This window comes from Alosa alosa, chromosome 15 (genome assembly GCF_017589495.1).
Source record: "Alosa alosa isolate M-15738 ecotype Scorff River chromosome 15, AALO_Geno_1.1, whole genome shotgun sequence".
In the NCBI taxonomy this organism is placed as follows: Eukaryota; Metazoa; Chordata; class Actinopteri; order Clupeiformes; family Clupeidae; genus Alosa; species Alosa alosa.
The window spans coordinates 9,306,423-9,333,536 of record NC_063203.1 but is presented as its reverse complement, the minus strand read 5'-3'; the positions used below and the strand labels follow the sequence as shown (position 1 = coordinate 9,333,536).

Here is a 27,114-nt window from a genome sequence, read left to right as displayed (position 1 = left end):
ATAGGCTATGCTGGCGACACAAATAAAATCTCCTTTGGAAACCAATGGCTTACTACGACTTACAGTATCAAGCGGACTTAAACTGCCATATCGTGGCGAAAAGTTGTAATAACATTCACGCAGCTCCATGAGTCAAGGAAAGCGCGAATGAAGTAGCCACTTCTAAATGGGACCCACTACACATAGCTTAAGGTGTGTTGCTAAAAGCAGCCATAATGAAATGAAGGTGTCATTGTTTGGATACTTCACACACGCGCTTTTTTAATTTCACAGACTACAACTACCAAGCTGTAATCAAAGCACATCGATTCCCCTCTCACACCCTGCACGCACTTAAAACTAAATAAACAGGCGCCTCAGTCTCACGCATGTATAGGCAAAACTGTATCAGACCCGGTTACGTTGGTAAATCTTCCATTGCACAGAATGATTTTGTAGCACGTGCAATAAATGACAGTCGAAAGATACAAACAGTGCTGCTATCAATTTGCTTGGTATAACCGCATTTATAGTTTTCTACAAATGCAATCAATCAAATGGGCCTCTACCACTCAACCAACGCTAACGGTAACATTACCTAGGTCCTTATTGATATTACAAGATTAACGTACCTGCAGTAAAAACCAAGCATGTCCGATAAACATCCTCAGATTTATTTCGGCTTCAAGAAGAAATGGGAATTAAACTTCATGTGAACATCGTCCTGTCCTTATTAGATGTTCGCTGCGGTAAATTACAGTCCTTGTAGGAAGTGTCCATTGTTTTCCCCCAACCCACTTTTAACTTCCAACAAAATTACGTCTCACTGCAACGATGCGCCATCTAGTGGACAAACGACTACTTATCGCCAATACTGAAAATGCAGCCATGATGATGATGATGAATATTTATTTTGGCTTTCTTTTGATCCTACTGAATTTGTAATTATGTATCGGCCGTTCTAATACCGATAGTATGTGGGTGCCTGTGTGTGTGCATGTTTATATGTGTGCACCGCCATTTACAGGCCAATGAGTGTACAGTCACTAAATGTACACATAACCTAATTTTTTAGACCCCCCCATGGATGAAATTCTACGAAACTTGGCATACCCCCAGACCCCAAGAGAATGCCAGGTCAATCATACACATAAAATTTGGTGCAGTTCTGAACATCTTAACTGAAGATAGGGGCGATTAAAGCAGAATAATATTGCATTTTCATTTTTTACGGGGGTGCAAATCACAAATGAGTGATTATGAGCCAGGTTTATGTGGGCCCTTGAGACCAACATACCATAAAAGAGAACTGTGTCTGCCCACAGAGAACTGTGTCTGCCCTACACTCCTTTCGGGGGGTCCAGTCCAGCGGGGGGGCTGCTCAAAACGAAAAATGACGGTTCCATGCTATCCATGTGGGGGTACATGCCCACCAAGTTTTGTGTACCCCGGTCTTTCAGTGTCCCGGGAATCCTTGTTGGTGTACGTCACTAAATGTACACAAACGTTATTTTATTGTAGGGCCCCCATTGACCGAAAGTACACAAAACTTGGCATGCATTCGGAGGGTGTCATAATGATCCTACACTTTTAATTTCGTGCAGTTTTGACCTTGTCAGCCAGAGATATTGTGATGAAAACACCTAATTTTTTGCTTTTTAATTTTTAACTAGGTGGCGCTATACATGAAATAAGTGGTAATGGGATGGGTTGACATGCCCCTTAAGACCAACATGCAAAAAAAAAGGTGGACCTCCTAGGCCCTACGGTTCTCGAGATATTCACAGAAAACTGTCTCCGGCCACCTACAGGCCAGTTGGTGTATAGTAACATAAATTAATTTATTGTGTGGCCCCCCATGAACGGAATTCCACAAAACTTGGCGTGCATACAGAGGGTGTCATAATGATCCTACACTTCCAATTTCGTGCAGTTTTGACTATGTTAGGTCACAGATACCTACAATTACAACACCTCATTTTTACTTTTTTGTGTTTAACTAGGTGGCGCTATACATGAAATTAGTGGTTATGGAATGGGTTGACATGGCCCCTTGAGATCAACATACAAAAAAAAGGTGGTCCTCCTAAACCTTACGGTTCTCGAGATATTCACAGAAAACTGTGTCTGCCCTACCCTCCTTTCGGGGGGTGCAGTCCAGCGTGGGGGCTACAGATCAAAACGAAAAACGATGGTTCCATGCTATCCATATGGGGTTACATGCCCACCAAGTTTTGTCTACCCGGTCTTTCAGTGTCCCGGGGAATCATTGACGGAAATTTGGACATCAAAAAAAAAAAAAAAAAAAAAAAAAAAAAAAAAAATGACTAAACCTATATGACCGCCCGCAGCTGCTTGCCGGGCGGTCATAATTATTAGGACACATTCTTGCTGTGGAGACGACACACTTTAGGCTATTCAGGAATTATTTGCGAGATCATTGCAGCCTGATTATTAGCCTATATTTAAAGCCAAACATCTCTGGTGTGGTGTTGACGATCAGAAAAGTAATTTTCCTTAGCTATACTGAAATAGGCTAATGATGTCAAGTGCGCTTCTGTGGGGTTAGGGTGGGTGCAGTGGAGTCGGAGTGCTGTCGCGGAACATTGGAATTTGTGGCTGCCCAGGACGTAGATAAATAGATATATAGATAGATAGATATACTTTATTGATCCCTAAAACTTCTCTCTATCACCCGCACACCGCACTAAAATGATGTATTTAGCAGTCAAAATCCAAAACATGTCCAGGAGGGGAGAAATCGTCGGACATCCATTATTTTTGTTATTCAGCACCCCTGGTCAAAAATAGGTTCCCGCGCGCCTGGCCCCGTCCGCTCTTTCTCATAACGAGCCCGCTGCCCCTCCTCTGCATGTGCATTTAACAAAATATTCATTCACGATTGTTGAAGGATTGTTGTTGCCACATAGAAACATTGCATAGAACATGGCTTGCTAAATTGCTATTAAATCCGCTTAGCATCGTGACCATGCTGCACAAATTTGTTCAAAACTGCTGCATTAAAGTTAACTCTGCTAAGGTCTTATCACAACATAGTACATTGAGGAGACTAAACTAAGTTATGCAATCAAGCAGTATCTCAAAGCTAACGTTAGAGTACTGTTTGGATGTCGAGTTTAGCATGCTTACTTACAGTTGCTTGTCAATTTCGTTACTCATGCAGGGCTTTATTGACTCTGACACTGAATGTTTGCAAAATCTCGATGTAAATGGAAAAGTGTTTTCCAAGACTTAAAAGTGATTGTCCCAAGGAGAAGTACGGAACGTTATTTGAACTAACTAGGCTATGTATGAATTGCATCCGCACTCACCAGCAGCCTTTTAACTGTGTTGTTAGTGTTACAATTGCAAGGGTTTCCTCACGAACTCCTAAAGTGACAGGCACTCAGTTACTACTGAACTTTGTTGAATGCTACCTCTGACTAAGAATGCATTACTTTGCACTTGTATAGTCTTTTACTTTAAAAAAATTAAGAGCAAGAAACATATATTGCAATGTTAAGGAATTCATGTTTTTCCATTCAGATATGTAAATCAACATGCATAAATTGCTATTAGTCAAATAATGGGGAGATAATCGATAATCGAATCGAATCGGATTGAAAAAATGAATTGTTAGATTAATCGATGCATCGAAAAAATAATCGCTAAATTAATCGTTTAAAAAATAATCGTTTATCCCAGCCCTACTATTGAATAATTTGAAATGATACTTTGAATTTAAGCAGAAACTCTTCTATAATAATTGCTTGTATAGCCTAGGCTACTTGAATATGGAGATCATGTACTCCATGGCTACCTCTGATCAGACAGAGTGATAGCCAATGAGGCCTATCACTTTCAGTGCTCCATGACAGTTGAAAATATATGCATATTTAAGGGTAAGGCAAAGATTTTGTATTTAATTAGGTGTGCCCGACCGATTTGAGGGCCGCTTGGGCCAAATATGCCAGGGCCGATTTTTGATCCCAGTCCGTCCCTGAGTGATGCTGCAGCTGCCCGTAGGGCATGTGTAACACTTGTCAGAACTCAAAGAAGCACACGTGCTGGCGTGGTTGTGTTCAGAGCATTTTTTTATCTTTTCTTTTTCTGAGGCTGAATGACTCTTGAGAATTAAGCACACAGCACAAGCGTGAAATGAAAGCAGAAAAGAGAAACACAAAGCCAGGCCCAGCTGTCTAGATGAGTTTCAGCAGGTAAGATATTGATCCGTGTTGCTCAACTCTGAATCATATTCCAGTAATGTCGAAAGAGCATTTCTCCTCAGCTGTATTCCCTCATAATTCTGTGAGCCAGGGGGGAGAGAGAGAGAGCGAGAACGAGAATGAGAGAGCAAGAGAGGCCTGTCATTATAATAGGAAGCGCTCAACCTATTAGGTCTGACAGACAAGTGATAAGGGCGCGGAATCAGATAAAGCCCTCCATTGCAGTCTCTCCAGGCCCACACAAGATGGGCCAACCTTGAGGACTCATCAATATCCTCCGCCACCGCTCACCACTGGCTAGCCGACATTGCCCACACCGTCCAGACCAGCCCAGTGGTGATAAGTGAGGTTCCAGCTGAGGCTTAACTAATTGCCGCACGTGTGACTTGGTGGGTTTCACAGCGCAAACATTTTACCCCGGTCTAAATGAGGAGAGACGTACCAGGAGCTGAGGGAGGGACAGTGTGTGTGTGTGTGTGTGTTTGTGTTTGTGTGTGTGTGTGTAAGCAGGTCTTAATTAAGAGAGATGGGCAGTGGTGTGGAGTAGGGGGGCAGCAGTAATGAGAAACATTGTGTGTGCCCTTTGCTGCAGGTTAGACACCTCAGTGGCACGACCCCCCTGTGGAGACCTGCAGACTTTTTCACGTTCTCCCTGGTCAGGACTTGACGATTGAAAAGAGAGCTTACAATTTCTTGTGCTCTCTCTCTTTCTCTCTTGACTTGGAGCGATAATTCATTACTGCTTCTACTGTCACGTAAGAGATCACTGTGCCCCTGCTGTGCGACTGCGAGTGGATCGATCCGAAAACCTTTTCTGCCAGACTCGCTAATTGGATGTGCCGTGCGGTGCAGGCGAAAAAGCGCGGCTGTATTTGCTTTCATTCCCTTCCTCCACAGGTGCACGTCTGTGAGCCCCCCCCCCCCACAACACACACACACACACACACACACACACACACACACACTTTACACCTTGCCTAACGCCACAGAGTCTTAACTTCCTGTGACACTTGGGAAAGAGGGAGAAGAGAAGAGAAACGCTGATGAGCTATTAACTTGGAGGACCGTGCAAAAAACGCATGAAAACACTTCCCCCCCCTGCGAGGGAGGGAGGGAGAGAGAGAGGAAGGGAGGGAAAGAGAGAGGGAGGAAGGGAGAGAGGGAGCATGAGGCTGCTTCAGTGCTGTGACCCATCTATAGGTGGCCCTGGTTACCGCGGTTGCTGGCTGTCTCGGTTAGCCTGCCCTGCCCTGCGCTGCACTGCGTCGAACTCCTCAGCCCCCTCGAGCCGACTCACCCCCCCACGAGCCAACGGGCCACAGCAGGAGATTAAATTAGCCGCTCGGCCTTGGCGATCTTCTCCTCCCTCGCCACGCTCGTTTAATGCGGCTGCTGCTGTTGCTGCCACCGCTGTTGCTGTTGTTGTTATTGTTGATACTGGTATGCAAATAAACAGCGCGGTGATGCCGTCCACCAGGCACTGAGTGTGCTTCAGAGGGCAGCTCTGTTTAAATTACACAGGCGCTGGAGAGTATTTACCGTGGCCTGATAATGCAGGCTTGTTTGAGTGTGTCCGAGTGTGTGCTTTCACCCAAGAGGATGTATTTGTCTGTGTGTGTGTGTGTGTGTGTGTGTGTGTGTGTGTGTGTGTGTGTGTGTGTGTGTGAGCTAGTTTCATTAGGAGTGTGTCAGAAGGAGCGAGAGGGAGGTCTTGTGTGTGTGTGTGTGTGTGCGTGTGCATGAGTTTTGGCTGTCAGAGAGCAGGAAATTGAGAGCGGATGCAGTAACTCTGCCCTGCCGTGCTCCAAAAGCATGTTGTTCTTTTCAACATGTTACCATGGAGAGCTTCTACAGTACAAGGCAGAAATCAAACAGCTTGAAGCACCGCCTTTAGCTCTGCTTACCCTCCCAATTCCCTTTCCCTTTATTGGAATTACTATTTCTTACTTTATTTCTCTCCCTTATCCCCCCCCCCCGTCTCATCTGCCCCCCCAGCCCATGCTTTCGAGCCAAAAGACCACAACATCCAATGGAATAAGCAAAGCACCCCAAAATCCCTTAATGACTCACCAGAACTATCTCAAAATAGTGCATATGTCTGGCCAGACCTTGCACACGCTCAGTCAAGCTCCGTTTTAATTAGCCGCATATTTTTTTGTGGAGCCCAGGCAGGCACCTGGGGCCTGGTGCAGGGATGAAAGCCTGAGCCGCCAGCTTTCTTTGCTGCCGCAAGGGGTCCGATGCGGCCCAGCGTCAAAGGAGCCCAAACCGGCTCCTCCAGCTCCTCTAAGCCCTCATTACCCGTGGTGATCAAAAGGAAACGTGCGCGCCGGTGTGAATCTGGGAGGTGCGAGGAGAGGAGGGCTCCCAAGGCTGATCCGTCACAGGTGTGTGTGTGTGTGTGTGTGTGTGTGTGTCTGCTGGCTCTCACATCAACCTGCCTTGGTAGCTTTTCCGACAGGCCCATTGCTTAAAGATATCTGCTCCGCTGATTGGAACCCCCCCCCGCTTACCCCTCCCTGCATAACCTTGTCAAGATGCGACACCAGCACTGAGACGAGACGGCAGTTACTTTGGTAAACACCTCACTCCGTCACTCTGTCTTTTCTGAGCCCCTGAGACACGCAGCAACAGCCAGGCAATTAATAGATTGCTTGTGAATCGATGCTCTTTTATGTCAGTCGGGGGGCTGTCTACGGAGGCCTGCGCGGTTTAAAAAGGACAGTTAAAAAGGCAGAATTGCAGCCATAAAGGTTATGAATTTCATATTCCGCTCCACACTTGATAGGACGGTAAATGTCAGTGGCATGCTAATTAGCGTAGCGGCGTCTTTTCCGCCGGCATGTTTGTTCCCATTCCGAAATGCTGAGGGCGATGCGCTCCTCGGTTTAACCTTCATCAGCGCTGTCACTGCGCCATCTCCGCCCTGGCCAAGACATTTTGATTCCGGCGGGCAGATCTTAGCCGCCATCTGTGGCCCACTAATGGCCGACCCACTGATTAGCCTGACTGAGCGCGGTTGCCAAACAGATGCACAAGTTCCAACCAGCTCACCATGTGCTCCTGAATTCAATTCTACACACAGCAAGCTCCCGGTTTTATGGTGTTAAAAGTCATAAATCAGACCACCTTAAGGACAACATGGAACATGCGGTCAATGGCTGCTTAGAGCAATCACATCAATTGTGATCCAATCACATCAATCTGTCTAATCAACAAAAACTGCTTGGGTTACATTTTACCGGTACTTAAACCCTGTATTCATTAATTAAGCAATATGAACACATTTAAAACGTTTGTAACGTATTTGTAATGCATTGCATTAATTCCTAGATTTCTGGCATTATTTCTCTTCCTCTCTCTCTATCCCCCACACACACACACACACACACACACACGCTGAACCTGCCATAAATATTCCTTTCATCACTCACTTGGAGACGAGAGAGAAGGCTTTGGCGCACACGGCTGGGCAGGGCACCAGCTTGATGAGCACATGCTCCGCAGCTGCCTGGAAGTGGGCCCTGGACACCTTCTCCAGCACAGACGCCAGCGTGCTCACATCGCCTGCCTTGGTGCCTGGGTCACCGCCGGCCGTGTCAAGGATGTTTCCACCATGCACCAGCAAGATCAGAACCTCTGTCTTGCACTTCTTCAAGGTGTTGGAGGAGGGGAAAAAACAGGATGAAACAACAAAGAGCAATAGAGCTCAGCAAAAGGGCAGTACCAGGCTGGTAGTCAGCTACTGTAACAGCCCCTCCTCATTTTTGCTTCATTAAGCCCATATTTTAAATTCTAAATTCTTATCTATTGACAGCTACAGTGTAGTAATAAAGTAAAATTAAGAGCTGCTTATTAAGAGCAGTTTTGCATTGATCAATAATTAGAGTTGACAGGCTGTGAGTTTGCATACATGTATAAATGATTCACTATAAACAAAGAATATTTGGAAATAAATAAACATTTAACTGTAAAATATTTAAAACATTCAATCCAATGCATGCAGAGATACGCGTGGCATTCTGCTGCCACATGCATAGTTAAATGCTTGCCCATGGGAGTGCTGTAGTGTGGGCGAACATACCTCCATATCCTCCAGGCCATCAATGCTACTCTGAGGGTGACATCGCCGGCGGCCATGGCGGTACAGGCTCTCTGTGAAGCAGATGAGAGAGAGAGAGAGAGAGAGAGAGAGGGAACCACCATCAGTGGAGCCACTTCGAACAGATGCACAGATAACATCTCACACGGAATGATTATTAATGCAGCACAGCGAGCTCATCTTATGCTTGTGAATCTCTGCACTCTCCCCATCCAATTTCCTTTCATTACATTTCTTTTTACAATCTATATAAGACAAGACTCTAACAACCATTCTGTGGTTCAAGCCCAACTACTCGCTGAAGAGAAAGTCAATACCAGCTCAAAGACAATACGGGAAAGGCATGGTGGTGCTGCAACATTTCCCACCCTCTTCCACCTTTAACTTGTTTTGAAGAGGAGGACAAGGAGAATAAAAAGAAGTGACAAAAGAGGAAGAAGAGAAAGAAGAACAAGGAGAGGAAGGAGGAGAGGAAAAATAAGGAGAGGAAGAAAAAAAGAAGGAAAGAAAGAACAAGTAGATGAAGAAGAGCAGGAGGGGAAAACACAGTAAATTAATAGGGCTGTTGGAAGAAGAACTGTTTTCTCCTCTACTTCAATCCATCACGGGCTCCGTAGTTGAAGGTATGCGTATGGGCCAGCCAGCTCAGGCTCCCAGCCAAAGCGATTAGCTCTCCAAGGAGTCATCCTGCCTGCCCTGTCACTCCAGCTATGGGCCTGGCACTCAGCCCCACCCTTCATATACTGCCTGTTTACCTTCCTCACCCCATCCACCCCACACACACACACACACACACCTCCGCAGTGAGGCAGGCAGCCAGGGGGGAAGCCAGCCGACCCCCCTCCTCCACACATGCACTCCACTCTGATCATCCCTGCAACCACAGGCGTGTAGCAGTGCAGTCAGAGCAATCTATCTGCGCAAGCCTCAATGAGGGAACCAGTGGGAGTGAGAGAAAGGGAGAGATTGAGACATACAGGGAGGGCCGTGAGCGTTATGCATATGAATGTGTATGTTCATGTGAGGCTATGCTCCACCTCAGGAGCGAGTCAGGCGACGGGGATGGGGATGCAGAAGGGATGCCCGCCTCAGACTCGGATGGAGGAGCTGTTGGTGCTGGAGTGATGGGATTAAAAATTCTTGGCGTGAAAAAGCATCCGACTCTCTAGTCATGAATAACTGAATGGTGTTTATCCGTCTTTGCTCATTGCAGTCGAATGGAGCGCATGTACAAAAAGAAACCCCCAGAGCACAGGGGTGTTCAAAATGCTTATTTAATTAAAAAGGCTGAATAGAGCCCTTCTGAAAGAAGAGCTGGGAAAATTCACGTGGTTTATGGGTGGGTTACAAACATGGCACTCACTCTATTGATAAAGGACAAAAAGACACTTCTGTGACATTGTTTCAAAGGCGAACCCTTAAGGCCAATTTACACCAGAAGCGTTTTTGAAGCTTTTTTCAGTTGCCTGTCTGACATCTATCTATTGTTAGCAATAGAATTCCATCAAAATCAGATGTGTAGTCATTCACACCTGCAGAGCTTTTCGCACGTATTAGGGACGGCCACAGCGTATTTGAACACTTCACTTTAATTTTTAGAGCATATGTGAAGAGTACACATAGAGAAACACATGCGAACACATGAAAAACGCAAGATAGACACTAATCTTGAGCTAACAAAGACCATACAGAACATGTCGCACGTTGGCTGCTACAGGTATTCATGCCAATATGTACATTGTAAAAGCTACAGCCTGATAGAAGCCTGATAAATAAATATTTCCAATCATGTAGAATCAGTCACTAAGTCAGTGACTGGTTCTACATGTCAGTTTCAATACATTTTCAGTTAATTGATCAAACCTAGGTTTGAGGCTACAAAAAGCTTACAAAGGCTATTTTAAGCTACATAGGCTGCTTTAGTCTATAGACATTGTTTGAGTCTGTGGTGCTGCTTGAGTCTACAGAGGCTGTTCGAGGCTGACAGGCAAAGCTCACAGCGGGAGCTTCATTGGACCAGTGCAATCTAACAGAGCTGATTGCCTGGTGGCAAGACCAGTGTAATATGTGTTACAACAGGAGCTCACAAGTAGCTCCCTTTATGTGGGAGGAGTGGCGCAAAGTCAACAAAGTCACTCTTCTGGCTCAGAGGAGAGGAAGTCACAAAGATGTCCGCCAGTGAGTTTGCCTACCCTTGGCGCGTGTATGTGTGTGTGTGTGTGTGTTTATTTCTCTGTTGAGTTCCTCTGATCTCATGTAGCACACTAGATGTGTTCACGGGGGTCTTGGTCTCCTGGCTCTCATTTCGAAACTGGTGGGTGGACGGGCGGCCAGCAAAGCTCACTGGGTTTCCACAAGTGTTCCTTCATCGTGAGTATGGGAGCCTCTGATAAGGTCCAGTTTATTTACGCTTGTGTGGGTTTTTAATTAACTTCCGATACATAAATCACCATAACTACTGAAGATCCTTGAGATTCAACAGCAGCTCCTGCTGCATTCATCTTTCGTTTGAAGGATTGTTTTTCATGCAAAGCCTGCGATGGAGGAAATGGAATGACAAAGTGGTTGTCAACAATTACGCAGGCGCCTGGGGAACATAAAAAACATAGCCTACTTAATGGTACAGAGAGCGAGTGGAAAAATGGCACAAAAATACACTTGTTACAATTGCAAAATTGCAAAACATAGTGGGCTGAGAACAATGTGACTGAGAAGTCAAGGTGGTGATACTGTATGGTGGATGCAAGCACATCCTTGGCATTGTTTAATCAGCATTTTAAACCGTTTTTGTGTTAACTGATAGAAATAGCTGTGATACAGGCTGTACAAATAAGATAAATGCAGGGTAAATAGGTTAGACGTTGGTGCAGCATAAGTTGATTGCTATGAGGGTAAATCATTTTGTTGTAATCTGTTACATAAAGCTTGTAAAACCTTCAGGCCTTCAAATGGCCTTGCAATTGGCTAGATATAGGCCTGGTGTCATCATGTAGCATCATTGAACAATGTGTTTTGTCTTTTAATAAGCCGTCAAATGCATTGTCCGCTGCTTACTTTATCGAAGTCGGGATGGTTCTCTGGAGAAAAATCTTGCCCATCCCTGCCCTAGACTGTCATCACTACCCCTCTGATCATCACACATCGCTGTCTCTCTTCAGCCTCGATCGCCGGATTACTACTACCAGCCTTCAGCTCCTAATGCCACTTCTGTCTCTGACTTAACGATGTATGTGATAACCGCATAAACTCTTGAGCCAAAAATATCACAACACATCAGCGTGACTGCAGGCTTTTCCTAACTCTGTAATCTGTAGCGTATCTGAGACACATATGCAGCCAGTATGGTGTGCTCACAGGGAAAGGCTTCCACACACAGACAGACAGACAGACAGACAGACACATGTCCGGATATACTTTATTCCAGACAGTCACATCTCTTTCATCCAGTGAACAAAACCAGGCCATGTATTGTTAGGAGAGTGCTGGTAGTCTACTCCTTGGAGAGATCCCTAGTGTTTGAAAGCCCAGACAGAAGTCTCTTATTAATCTAGAAGATAAAGATTTAAAGACATAATGGACAGGGGGCATGTTCACTGATGACATACTTCCTAGTGACAAATCATTAGTTATGAGGCTTTGATGTTGTAAATCTACATGATCTATCCCATCATGTCATTTGAAAGCGTATTATATCTTGGCAGGTTAACACACACATGCATACACACACACATGCACGCTCACACACGCACGCATGCACGCACACACACGCACACGCACAAAACATGAATACGATCTTGGAATGGCAAATCCACTTTACAGAACACAAGAACTAAACTCATGTTCAGAGCTTCATAATGTCAATGACTGCTTTATTCTCGGGCACGCCATAACAGAGCTATGCAGGGATTTCTAATAATGCTTTACTGTCACAGACAGTCATTGTTAATAAGCATGGCAGTGTCTCTGCCTGGACTAAGCCTTTGATGCAAATGCAGGGCCCTCCCTATGCAGATGCTTTTCTTAGATAAATGAGCAGAGATGAGGTCAGAAAGATGCAGATGAGGCTTCATTTACAATTCAAATGCTCATGCCGAGAGTTTGCTGCCAGCAACAAATGAGAAAAGACAAACAAACAGGGTCCATCAAAGGCTACTGAGTTCTCCTGACTGAGCGGTGAATGAATGTTGTTTACAATTGCAAAGTCATTGCTCCGAGTTAATACTATCTGCAAGGTTGACCGGTATTAAATATTAAACTGTAAATTATGTTTCTGGACAGTCTTCAGTTCAGTCACATTTGCGAAGTAGCGTCAAGACACCATGGAATATTAATGAAATTCAGCAGCTTTGACGATTACTGGTGAAATAACTGTTGGCGAAGTGAAACATTGTGCAACAAATTTAAACTGATGGGCAATTCCATGGAAAATTACGTTTTTTGTAACATCCATAACGCCAATAAAATGTGATGGTATGGTATGATGTGAATTTTGTGAAATTTGTGAAATGTGAAATTTGCTATTTTTGGCTGAAGAATGTACATGAGAAAAAATGCACAAAAAAAAGGAATGTTATCATTCACATCATACAAATGCCAAGGCATTTCACCGGCGTTATACAGTAGATGTGACAAAAAGTCAATTTTCCGAAAAATTGCCCTGATGTAAACTTTGGAGGCAAAGAACGGGGAGCGGTGAGTCAGTTGCCGGATGTCTGACTGTGGGTATGAGACTCAGTTTATTGGCTAAATTCTAGTGAAATGAAGTTAATCTTAAGAGCTCAGCTGGATGTAGGGGGAGTAATACTGATGTGTAACTAAGAATACCTTTAACTCTCTTCATCTGGTGAAAAGGCAGATTGTGAAGTCTTCAACCTAATAGGTTTCCAAATCACATCACTGCATCATAGGATATACAAACATAATGGAGTTTCACAGCTCTGAAACATTAGCCTGGTTTCACCAGACTCACTACTTTGTTTGATTTCGTGAAGAGAGTCTGGGTACTCACAATTGGGAAATGTTTCCAACTCTAGCATCGTAATGGGCATAGACATTCTGTTAACTTTGAAATCATTGGACCAGCATAATGAATCACATTGATAAGGGATTCCTTTACTTTCTACTTCACCTAAACTGATAATATCCTGTTGTCTAAAGGGGAAACATTGCTACTACCGTTAACCACAGCCACAATCGATTTTGAACCTAACGTCATCCCCTCTCATCGCTGACTGGTCCTCCATCCTGTTGGCTAAAGGGGAAACATAAATGCATTGAGACCAGACTAGTATCTCAGTGAAATAAAAATTAGCGGACATACAGTATTAGATGGGCAGGGCCATACTACTGAAATGTTATAAACAGTTAAAAAAAAAAAAAAAAAACGAACAATCTGAGGCACACAAACAGATCAGGTTCAAGAAGATGGCCTCTGTTGGCATTTGGTTGATTCAGAGGGAGTTTGTATTATAATTTAAGTAGTGGTCTAGTGAACATAGAAGGCTAAATCCTTTATGAGTCAGAAATGTCAATGACTGCAAGAGATTAAAATGACAAAAAATAGATTAAAGTCACCCACACTACTCTTTAGATACTTTTCTAAATTAGGTATTTTAAAGGTTATTAAAGGGTAAAGAGACAGATATACATGACTGTACTGTATCAAATACTGTATGTGGCAATTTTCTCGACACAAATATATAAATACAGTAGGCCCATTTCATTGTCATAAAGGTCTTGCCTATTTTTTCTCCTCTATTCCATCTCAACCTTATGACAGTAAAGAAACACTTACTGTACATGTTCCACCATCTGTTCTCAGGTGCTTCAGAGTGGCTTTACTGACAGCTAGCTCTCCAGGGCCACAGCTTATGTAAAGCTGTGATGCGTTTGAAACCTGTGTGCCACGGGCGCACATGTACACGTACACACACACACACGCACGCACGCACAAATACACACATATGTACACACACAAATACCCCGACACACACACACAGACGCACCCACCCATCCACACACACACACACACAAATACACATATGAACACACACACAAACACACCCACTGACCCACCCACTCACACCCACACACACATACACAAACACCCATGCACACAGATATAACTGCCCCAGTTCTATGTCTCGACCTGTCTCCACTGCCTAGGCCTACTACTGAACAGAGTACTGTAAATGTGACACAGTGTCGAGGTCACTAAATGAGCTCTGGCTGTTCTTCCTGTTCATATGCATACAATGACCATGTGCGGCCAGGCGTTAAACAGCACATCAACACAGGCATAACGGGTCAGAGACGGCGGAATCTATTATCTTCTTTCCTGGATTTGAAATGCAATGTTATGCAGCGTGTTTATCTGCAACCACTGTGCCATCACACCTATTTTCTTCTCACACATATACACACATACATTTCTCTCTCTCTCTCTCTCTCTCAAATTCAAATTCAAATTCAAATTCAAAGGAGCTTTTGGATACAGTGTTGCCAAAGCCAGTGTTACAGATAACACAGTAGAATAACAAAAGAAAGAAAATAGACATACAGCAATGCGGGTATAACATGTGAACATAGAATAAATAATAGCATTTGACTGTGTGTTTGTGTGTTTGTGTGTTTGTGCGTGTGTAGGTCTGTGTACACATATATACATGTACACACATACAGTACATAAACATACATACACACACATCTGTGCACAGGAACATGTATGTGTCTGTTAACACAGAGACAGTTTTTTTTAACAAACGTAAATAGCAAGAGTAATAATAGGATGGTGTGTGTGTGTGTGTCTTTTCTGTATTGGTAAAGCCAATGGGAAACGGCCTAATTCTGCCCTACATGCATTATTGGGTGTTTTAGATTGAACGGCAGAATTCTGCATGTAGGGCTTCGGTTGGATGCTTGTCCCACTTCGTGTAGTTGTGCATACTGAGTGGACCCCAAACCTCACTTCCATATAGCGCAATAGGCTGGATTATACTGTCAAATATTTTGCACCAGATTGTAGTTGGGAAATAAATGTTTATTTTGTGAAATTTTCTTTTTATGGCGTAGAGTGCCCTGCGGGCTTTTGCTTTTAGTGCATTCACTGCCATGCTGAAACTCCCTGATGCAGTAATGATTAGACCAAGGTAGGTATACTGCATTGTGTGTTCTAGGGCGGTGCTGCCTAGGGTGAACGTGTATCTATTTTCCTGACACCTGTTTTTTGTTTTTGAAAAATCATAATTTTGGACTTTGTTGGGTTTACTGCCAGGGCCCAGGACTGATAGTACTGCTCTAGCAGATCAAGGAGCTGCTGTAAGCCCTGTTCTGAGGATGACAGGAGCACCAGGTCATCGGCAAAGAGCAGGAATTTGACCTCTGTTTCTTGAAGTCTGAGTCCAGGGGCTGTAGACTGTTCCAACTGCACCGCTAATTCGTTTATGTAAATATTGAACAATGTTGGGCTCAGACCACAGCCCTGTCTCACACCTCTATTTTGTGTAAAAAACTCTGTTTTTCTCCAATTTTAATACTGCATTTAGAATTTGAGTACATTGATTTAATTATATCGTATGTTTTACCCCCTACACCACTTTGCAAAAGTTTGTAATATAATCCATCATGCCAAATTGAGTCAAATGCTTTTTTAAAGTCTACAAAACAAGCAAATATCTTTCCATTTCTTTGGTATTTTACATGTTTATTGATTAGGGTGTGTAGGGTGTAAATATGATCTGTTGTACGGTGGTTTTTGAGAAATCCAATTTGTTTTTTACTGAGGGTATTGTGTTCATTAAGGAAGGTTTGGATCCTATATGGATAATAAAATGCAACTAAACCTTCCCCAGATTACTGTTCACACATATACCTCGATAATTATTAGGATCCAATTTGTCTCCACTTTTGTAGATTGGGGAAATAATTCCTTGGTTCCAGGTGTCAGGAAAATAGCCAGAGCTAAGGATGAGGTTAAACAGTTTGAGCAAAGCTTTTTGTAATGTGGGAGTGCTGTATTTTAGCATCTCAGCTCTGATGCTGTCAGGACCACATGCCTTTTTGGTTTTTAATGATTTCATCTTTTGTGCCAATTCTTCTGCTGAGATGGGATAGTCAAGAGGGTTTTGGTTGTTTTTGATCACAAATTCCAAATTTTGGAGTTTTTCCTTGATGTGATTCATTTTTGGGTTTGATGGTATTTCACTGTACAGATTTTTGAAATAGTCGGTCCACGTTGTTGCATTTTGAATCGGCAGGGCCGACTCTTGTGATTTGGCTGTGCTCAAATTGTTCCACATCTCCCAGAACTGGTTGTTATTGATGGACTCTTCAATTTGGTGTAAAATTTGGTTGGTGTGATTTATTTTTTTCTTTTTGATTGTGCTTTTGAAGGTTTTTAGTGTTTCACAGTATTCAGTTCTAAGGGCTGTGTTTTCAGGCTGATGATGTTTCCGGTTTGACAGTTGTCTCAGCTGTTTTCTGATGCTCTGGCATTCAGAGTCAAACCAGGCGTGATCTTGTTTTTTTGTTTTCTTTTTAGTTTTCCTTAGTAGCTCAGCCTTTTGCGCTGACTTTTGGAAAATTAAGTTCAGCTCATTCACAGCCATATTTATGCCCTTTGTATTATTAGTGAACTGTTTGTTAGTGAAATTAGTAATGCCCTCAACCAATTCAGGTGAGTTTATTGCTTGTGCGAATTTTTCAGAGCTATTAGGAGTCCATCTGTAGGTCGAATTAAGTTTAAACAGCTTATTGGGCTCCGTGTTTGTGTTTGTGGGTTTTCCATTCATTTTAAGAAACACATTAATTTGATTATGGTCAGAGAGAGGAGTTTGCTGCCTGACAGTGAATGCATTGAAGGAGGAGGGGTCCATGTCAGTGACTGCATAGTCAACTACACTACTGTACTTCCAAGAGATGAACAACATGTAAACCTCCCTAAAGAGTCTCCTTTTATCCTGCCATTAAGTATGTACAGGCCTAGGGCTTGACAGAGGTGCACTAATTCTTTACCACTTTTGTTTACAGCATAATCCAAGTTGTTTCTCTGGGTGAGGTTTGGTGTGATGTATGGGGTATGTCTACCAAACACATGACTATTGCCTTGTGGATCAGCCTGGTCAGGCTCATATCCTGTTCTTGCGTTAAAATCTCCACACAATAGCACATTTCCCTGGGCCTGGAAATTGCTTGCTTCTGTTTGTATTGTGTGAATGAGCTCTTCATCAAAATAAGGGGAGTCTGCTGGGGGGGCATATACTGCGCATAGATATATGTTTTGTTTTGATATGCCAATCTTATTATCAACTTTTATCCAGCAGTGGGTTTTTCCTGTTGTGATAACAGAAATGTGTTTGGCAAGAGTTTCCCTAAACCACACCAAAAGTCCTCCTGAGGCGCGGCCACGTCTCACTGTTTTTACTTTGTGGGAGGGTATCAATATTTCCCCAAAACCTGAGGGACAACCAGTGGGTGTGTCTCTATCACACCATGTTTCAGTCAGGATGAGAATATCAACATTTGCAATACACTCTAGGAATTCAGGGCCCCTGCTTTTCAGTCCAAAGGCTGAGGAGTAGAGGCCCTGCATGTTCCAGCAGCTAACAACAAATGAGCACATTTTAAATCATCTGATTGGACCATTATGAAACAGATATGTAAGCAACAATAACAAACAGGAATGATTTACATCAGTGGACTTTTTTTTTTTTTTTTTTTTTTCCAACAAATTGTGGATTCTTTGTGGTTACTGGGCACAACCCAGTAGCCTACTGCAGAGAGTGTGTGGCTACTTTGGGAACGTTGGTTGGGTAGGAGAGTGTGTGGCTACTGCCGCAGCGTAACTTTTAGATATTACCTGTGGCTGTTGCCTCTTGTATGGTGGTGCAGCTTGATTTGCCTTCATTCTACTCTTTGAGTTGAGCATGGTGGTGGAGTGTGATGGCTCTGGTGGGGAGTGATATGTGTAGGCGCTGCGGGGTATGGTGGCCTGGGCACTGTTTTGCCTTCTTGTAAAGTGGGGGGGGGGTGGGGCCTGGGAGGTGGCACAAAGCTGGTTGAGGAGGGGTTACGGCCTAGGGCAGCATCTTTAAGGGTCTTTGCAAAAGACCTCACACCTTGTTGATGGAGATGGATTCCGTCGTACATGTCGCGGAGGCTGATGGTGGGGTTATGTGCCAGGTGTACATTGGGCAGTGTGGCACATCTCCTGCTGATTTCGGCGTTGATCCCATTGATGACATGTGGGGTGGTGTCACGGCGTGGCAGCAACGTTGAAATCACAATGTGTGACGCGGGGAACTCCCTGCTTGCCTTTTCTGCCACTTTCATGAGAGCTTCAGTTGTGGCAGCTCCGAGAGTATGGAGGTCATTTGTACCGGTGTGTATGATGATGCACTGTGGATTTCCAAGGGCATCCTTTCTCAGGAGCTGCTGGGCGTGTTCTGTGGTGCTGCAGGGCCTAACTGTCACCTTGTGCTTCGGGAAAAGCCTTTGCAGGTCCAGGAACCGCCTGTTGGAGTCCATCAGGATTGCGATGTGCTGGCTCTTTTTTTCTTGATCTGGGCCCGGGTCTGGAGTTGGAGATGGTAAAGGTAGGGGGGGGAGGGTTTGACAGAGCGGGGTGCTGTAGGGGGTTGTGGGGGAGGAGGGGAATTACCAGGCGGGTGCAGGGGAGGGGGCTGAAAGATATTTAATAGTTGATCTTGCAGTTCTTGTAGCTGTTTTGTAATGGCTCTCTCCCTGCTTGAATTGTCCTCTTTCATTTTAGCCATCTGTGCACGGAGGCTGTAGTTTTCCTCTTGCACGCTCTTAAGGGTTTCCCTGAGCTCAGTGATGGCGTTCATGTTCGCGCTCTTCAAATGCTGGATCTCCTCTCTTAGTTGTTAAACAGAGCTGCAGTCTCCTGTTTTTGTATGTATCAGTTCTTTAAACTCTGTATAATCCATTTCTAGTAAAGCTAGGCTTTCTGCTATGTGCCTGTTATTTGGTAGTGATGGAGGTGTAGTAATATGTAGAGTCCAACGGTTTGGTAGCATCACTTTTGTTTTCTTTTTCCACTTTACAGTTTTGGATACGGGAAAGCTTTCTCGAAGCTGACTGGTGTTCTTCACTCCCTTGTATGAGTACTGTGCCATTAGTGTAGTAGGTAATGGTGAGTATTGGGTCATCAGTGTCCAGGTTTCTATCTTTACACACGGTTAGCCTTCCACCTCTTCCAATGCCCTCTTTTTGAAACATGTTTAAAATGGGACTCTAAAGCAAATTTCCAAGATGGTATCATTGTGGTATGGAAGATAAGGTTACTGATGGTCTTTCTGTTGTTGATTCTGGTAAAGTCTGCATAAAGTTCGTGTGGATTATCTTGTAACATTTTTTCCTTATATTTCTTCTTAGCTTTAGCTTTAGTTATCTCTCTTTCTGTGATAACTCTATCTATCGCTTACGTACACGCACACAGAGGCAAGCACACACAAACACACAAACATGTTATCAACAAGCCTTGAATCCATGTGGGAGAATACTGTGCACTCCCATGCTTTCTCTCTTTCTTTCTCTCTGCGTTATCTCTGTGTTTTTTCTATCTCTGGCTCCATATTATTATTCTAGAGAGAGGCAGGCTTTGTCTTTCTCCTTTCCCGCTTAAGGGGTTTTGTGTGTAAGCAGGGAAATGGAGGCAAAAACCAAAAAGGGGGGAAAATGCAATTAAATGGGAATTAGCGTGCGATGGAGATTGCGCAAAACAAACGCTGTGTGCTAACGACAACTCAGCAAGAGAACCGTGTGAGGAGGCATACAGATAAGGGGGCGAGGGGAAACCGCAGCATGCCGTCGTCTCTGCACCTCACCCCTGACGCTGGCCACGTTGAGCTGCCGCCGAGAGATGGGCTTGGATAAAAGGGGGACGCTGGACAGCACTCAGGCCCACAGCGGCTATCGCTCCTCCTCGATCCTCCCTCCAGAGACTGATTAAATGGATAAATGAAAGGGGGGGAAATTGCTCATTAAGTTTGGCGCCCTAATAGGTGACTGTGCTCGGACTGAGAATGGAGACTATCGCTTAACTGACAAATGAGAATTCTGGAAAGCAATCACGAGAGGTGCTTCCTCTGCCTTGACTTGTTTTTCTTTTTGGGTCCTAAAACAATAAAGCATTATTTCCGCTTAGCAAGCAACAGTGCAATGAAATGTGCTTCTGACTCCTGCTGGTGTAAGTGGCTTTGTATAAAAGCATCAGCTCAGTGACACAGTGCCATGTAAATAGGTTTCTTTTTGCCTTGTTTTGCTTTGCAAATGGGTCCTTACGCAACCAATCTCAGCTGGATGTTCTAAAGAATGACACCCGAAACGAAGCCCAACCAGAGGCATTTCCTCTTGTCTCTCATGCCGCTCCTCATTCAGTTAGCTTTGGTTATATAACGCTCTAAATTTAGGCACATCGGCTACATTACAATACAGCGAAGGAGTGAGAAGACAAGTGTGCAGTGAACATCGCATTCTTATTACAGGAACATTTCCCTAAGCGCGTTTGCTATGGCACACTACATTAGCGGTTTCATTAGTCGTGCAGGCTCACAGCACAGCCTGGCATATGGGCCCAAAAAGGATGGTGAAGTGGAGATAGTGGTAGGGAGACAAAGAGAGAGCGAGAGAAAGAGAGAGAGAGAGAGAGAGAGAGAGAGGGGGAATAAAAGAGAGGCAGAGGTGAGCTGCTGCATGGGGTTGTAAGGCAAAGAGGGCTTAACTATGACCGTGAGTTTGTACTGTCTCTGCGGGTGCTACTGTCTTACTGACAGCTCTTTGAACAGCTTCATTAGGAGAGGGTACATGCCCAGGGCAGAGATTGGAAGACAGGGGGAGGGAGAGAGAGAGAGAGAGAGAGAAACAGGCTGAACAGGAGGAGCACACAGGCATGCCTGGCATCATCCTGGCACACCCTGTTCCATCCCAGAGCTGTGGTGCCAGTAACAGAGAGCCTGAAGCGCCTCTCTGCCAATGATCTTCTGGGAGCAACCACAACCGCTCGCCTCTCCAGCACGGCCTGCTAACTCCTCCGCTGTCCATCTCGTCCCTGGTGGACGCACTCCTCCGCTACCGCCACTCTCTCCGACGCAAATCACAAACCCGCCAGCCGCTCTCCTCTCAGATAGCTCCTCCGGGACACGTCCTTGGACGGCTTATCTGAGTAATCAGGTGATTAGGCATTGGCACTAATTAAAAGTAATTAACTGAATAAGCAGAGCAGTTGAAACGCATGTATGGTCCAGCAGCACTAAAGCTGGTGGCGGCGCTGTGGGAGAGTGTGTGAGTGTCGGAAGGAGGGAGGGTGGCTGTCGCATTCCGCAGACACTTCATTTAACACCAGAGGAGGCCTCCATCACTGCACTAATCCCCCACTATCTACAGCGGCTGCAGCTGCCCATCATAACAACACAGACACAGAGAAAGAGAGACAGAGAGAGAGAAAGGGGGGGCAATATACGCATGGTTACCTACAGCACACACACACACACACACACACACAAACACACACATACAAATACTGTGTAAACACATATGAACACATAATGAATGACACACATACACACACATTCATTACCATTAATTAAAGGTCTGTTGGGAAGACAGCTGGCAAAATCCCATTTTGCTCGTGATGACAGGTTTGATGAGAATTTCCACCCAGTGACTACAGACTGTACATGTCTGTACATGACTGTACATGTGTGTGCATGAATGTGCATGTTTGTGTATGCACATACTGTACATGCGCATGTGTGTCCTTGTGATGGCATCTTAATGAATGTCATGTCAATGACACATGTTTCAAACTGTTTTTATGAATGTCAAACACACAGGAACAAAGTACCCATCTTTGGGTCACCGCCTCTCAAGGTTGATTGGGTCCATTCACCTCGGGGCTGTTAAGACTGCATTAGGACGCCATTATCAGACACCTGTGTGTGTAGTGTGTCCCTGTGTGTAATCACCAGCGGCGGCCAGCGGGGGCCTGGGGAGTGGCTCACCTGCTGGCCTCACTTCAAAGCAGGTGAGCGCTGAGTGACAGCTGAACTTCTTACCATCGAAAAGATTAATTAGGACAGCGGAATGCCAAGAGCTGCTCTGGCCTCTTCAGAAGTGGCTGTCTGTGCTGGTTTTATATATGGTGAACAGCAATAGGAGAGTGAAGGGGAGGGGGATGCTTAGATCTGCTTATCTGAAGGAATCCACTCAACGCAGCAGCTTTTAATGGATGGCCGCCAGACATCTCTTCAGTAGCGGTTTCCTGCATTCAGGCCTAATTTATGCATGCCTCCAGCACGCCAGGTAAACAGGGATTACAGCAGGCCATTAAGGTCAATCACCTGCAGACTAGAATCTGCATCACACAGAGAGAAAAGAAGGTGGAAAGCAAACTGCCAATAACATGATTTCACTAACTCATATTCACTGGACTTTGTTATTACCATGTTATTATACGGCTCTTCACAATGCAAGTAGAATGCTCCATTGACTTGAATGGGATTTCCGAAAGTTCTAGCGGTCATTATTTCTTGGGAAAGGACCTCTGAAAACAAGAATGACCGCTGTCAATGGCAACGGAGTTTGTGCTTGGAACTTCATTCAAAAGTGAAAGCAGACGGTTGATCAGCTGTGTTCTAAAGAATGTTTGATTCAAGTTCAGCGTGTGTTGCAAACTATTTGTTTCTCAGCAAAAGCCACGACCTAAACGGTAACAAATAAGTGTAAAGAGACATATCATGGAGTTTATTTTGTCCTTTTGGCAAGTAGTCAGATAATAAAGCGGAATAATGTATAGAACGCCCGGTCATCATGGGAAAATAAGTCCCTTCAGGGAAATAAGACCCCTCGCTGGCGTGGGGTCCGGTTAACCTGTCGGACTTATTTTCCCCATATTGACCGGCGTTCTATACATTATCCCTTACTTATAATACAATGCTATTAGCTAACCTTGTGATAGATGTAATAGCTTAAATGGCTAAATGTGTAAAACATGTATCAGTCAGTGTGAGAGTCAACAGTTGGTGTCATGTGTCTCGGTAGCATAAGTGTGAGCATAAACCTCCTGCCCTGAGAAATAAGTGTGTGTGGATAATACTGAATAGAGGGGTTCGCAATGAAATTGCAGTCATGAATGAAAGCCTCCATAAACTGCAATATAATAGCGATTCTGGATTGCCATGCCAACACGAGGAGGTGAATCAGATGTCTGCCGACCCTAAGCCCTGCGTTTCAGAGAGAGCCCCAGATTGAAGGGGAGCGTGCTTCGGCGTACTGTTCAAAGGCTCTTGCGGTTATTGAAAAAACGCACGCCATGCGCAGCAGGCATCAGGCGTTCCTTGCGGCCGCCTGTCTGGCAACAGATGCAGCTCTATCGTCAGCATTGCCTCGGAAAAGGGGGAAAAACTGACTTGCGTGCTGCTTTCATATTTCACATTTTACAACAGCCGTGTCCCCATTAAACAAGGTCACCAGAGCCAGACTCTACCAGGCCCCAGCAGCACAGCAGAATGGGAGAGAGAGAGAAAGAAAGAAAGAGAGAGAGACAGAGAGAGAAAGAGAGAGAAATTAATGGTGATATTTCCTCGGCTTTAGGCGAGGAAACAAATCAAGCAAGATACCAGACCCCTAGTCGACAAAAGGAATGAGGACAAAAGAGCAAGATGAGTTAAACAAATGCAATAAAACTAAAGATTCTCTGTATATTCTTTTTCCTCTGGTTGGCCACAGAAACATGGAGGATGATTCACAAAGCTCTGATTGCTTATTTAGAGCTGTCAGGAGTGCTTACATCTGCATGATAGTTTTTGCCATCCGTCCCCGGTGTGTTGTCCGGAGGAGAAAAGACTTCTCTCGAGGGAAGGCAACCGAAAAACTGCCTCGTCGGAGTAAATAATGGAGTGAATCAGTGGATAACCAGGAGGTGGCTCAGCCTGGGAAACAGCCTGGGTGGCATACAGCTGCCGAGGATCAAAGTGCCACATCTTTGGATATACGCAGAAGCGTCTGTAAGTACAGAGGACAAATAATCAACAATTTTATGCTTGAATAATTTAGCATTCTATTAATTTCTCGTGTTTTATCCTTTCCATTTGTTATCATGAGTCAATTGTAAGTTTTGAGGTGTTCTGCTGGTGCTGTAATAGCATATTATGCTCTCATCACAGATGAATGTGTCTCAGTCCTCAAGTCTCAGCCTGCTTAAGAACTCCAGACTTCATTATCCAGCTATACAAAGCTGTAGGCCACTGCATAAACCAAGATGTCTAAAAATAACTATGTGCTGCTGCACTGGCTTTACTAGTAAGAATATACTGTGAGTGGGTGAGGTAGGCGTGGAGGTGGGGGTGCTCTGCGAGGCATTACCGATACTGCATGAAAGTCTCATTTCATTATGCACACACTGATGACAACACTGATACACAGACAAATACAGTAGGACCGCAACCCTCATGCACATTACAGTTCTGCAACAACACCTTTATGCTCACTCTCCCACTCTGAGTTACATATGCAGACAATATGCAAACTGCTGACATTTACAAATATTTGTTCAGTGCGTGGGCACGGGTGGAGGTATCTTCAAATGGTGCACATGCTCTGAAATGTACCGTGTAGCTCTACAAGACAACTAGTACTACAAGAGGTGCTGAGAGTAATACTTTCTGAAGTTGTCAACCAATAGCAAACCTTGTGAAAGCACAAGCCTGTGAAACCTCACAAGAGACGTGCCTACACAGGCAAGACCTGCCTTACAGTAATGCTCCCGAGTGTGCCAGTACACACACATACACACACACACACCACATACACACACACACACGCAGAGCTCGATGAGCAGGTAGAAAGAGCACATCAAAGCACAGGAAAGACAAATGAAGCAGAAACAACAAGCACTTTACTTCACTTTACCCAGTTAATATTTAAACAAGGGAATGCTACTCGAGCAAAAAAAAATGTAAGAGAAGTTCCCACAGACAACACTGCTGATCCCTGACAGAAGAGATGAATGCATGTGCAAGGGCTGAGAATACAGTGCTCCATGTGTACAGTGTACAGTGTACGGGACAGGGCCAGACTGCAACGGACAATTAGCTGCAGAGAGGATCATTGGAGCTGACCTTCTCTCCATCCAGGACCTGTACCGGTCCAGGGTCAGGAAAAGGGCAGCAAAAATCTCTACAGACCCCTCACATCCTGGTCACAAACTGTTCAACCTCCTTCCCTCTGGTAGACGATACAGGGCGCTGTTTGCCAAAACCAGCCGACACAAAGACAGCTTCTTCCCCCAAGCAGTCACTCTGTTGAACACTCAGAAATAGCCCCCACCCTTACACTGAACAAAGTCAATCAACACTGTTCTGCTCATCTACCTCATATGTACTTTAACCTTACAGTTACAATAGTGTTATTAATACATTATCATTGCACTGAACTGCCTTGCACTATATTTATGTTTAATCTTAAAGCTCAGTCTATACTGATTATATACTGATCTATACTGACTGCACTATTCCCACCCTTCTTAACTGTATATTGCATTTTGCCTGTGCCTGTTGAGGTGTCCAGGACTTGGCAACCTTGACAGGGACAACAAGGAAGTTGTCATCCCCAGCCGAACCCCCCCACCCCCACCCCACTGATTCTGATTAAACCATCTTAAACAGAACACAGGATAAAAAAAAACAAGTAACAAAAATTGATGAATGGGCTTTTGGGAGGTGACAAAAAAGTAATGTAACTATTTACTTTTAGTAACTCAGTGATCACAATAACAGCAAAAGATTGGACTGGAAAATGGAGGGCAGCGATCAATAATGGCACCTGAATGACTTCTGCTCTGTGGCTAATGTTCCAAGAGACACTCTAAGACAGAATGACTGTAGAAGTGTGCTGGTGTTAACTTGAGGGGAGAAGGGGAGGGGGGGCATGTGTGTGGGGGCCAGAAAGGGAGAAAAAAAGTGAGTGTTTACCCAGTATGTTTTGTGTATCAGTAAAAAACTAATAGAAAGCCAAAGAGTTTGAGAGACTGAGAGGAAGAGAAAAAAACTGAAAGACAAACACCAAAGTAGAGTGGGAGATAAAGAAACAAAGACAGGAAAGACAGAGAAACAAAAAAAACAGATACTGGCAGAGACCATCAGAGAAGACAGACAGGTACACATAGACAGGAAGACAGACAGACAGGTACACATATAGACAGACAGACTGACAGAGCGACAGAGCGATAGACGGAAATGAGTGTTGTCTTACCTTGCGTCTGGTCCATGTGTCCCAGCGTCTCGATCTGCTCCACTAGGTCGTTGGAGTTCCACTGGCTCATGCCCAGCAGCATGGCTGTCTTCCCCTCCAGAACCTCTGTCAGGGAGGAAACAGCAAGGGCATCAGCACCAGCACGCCAGCCGCCCACAAGCCAGCGGGACATGCAGTGAACTCCAACTCATTCCAGCCTCATCATCAGTTAATTGCTATCACACCGCTGCTTAGCCTGTGGGTACGTTATTAACAGCATCAGCACCATCACTCATTCTGCTATGGGGGGGGGTGAGATATTAAGTTACACAGTCCATCAGAGGGCTTTACAAAGTGCTTATCGGATTATCTGGGAACACCGTATAGGGGGGGATGACGATAAGTGAGAGTGTGGAAGGATATGTATTGACTGTACTGCAGGCTGACACCATGAGGTCGGGATGTGGGAAGTGTGTGTGTGTGTGTGTGGGTGATGAGCACGGCGCTGTGAGAGACAACACATGCCCTGTGCCGCGTCGTCCACTGGCCCCGAGACGA

At 44.6% G+C, this 27,114-nt stretch overlaps 1 protein-coding gene across 1 annotated transcript in view; it reads right to left on the bottom strand.

Annotated features, from left to right (window-relative positions):
• pitpnm3 (PITPNM family member 3) overlaps nucleotides 1–27,114 on the bottom strand; it is an 88,574-nt gene that overhangs the window by 37,781 nt on the left and 23,679 nt on the right. Inside the window, 3 exon segments of the mRNA XM_048264695.1 lie at nucleotides 7,640–7,857; nucleotides 8,290–8,360; nucleotides 26,578–26,682. Coding sequence (XP_048120652.1) covers nucleotides 7,640–7,857; nucleotides 8,290–8,360; nucleotides 26,578–26,682 — 394 coding nt within the window.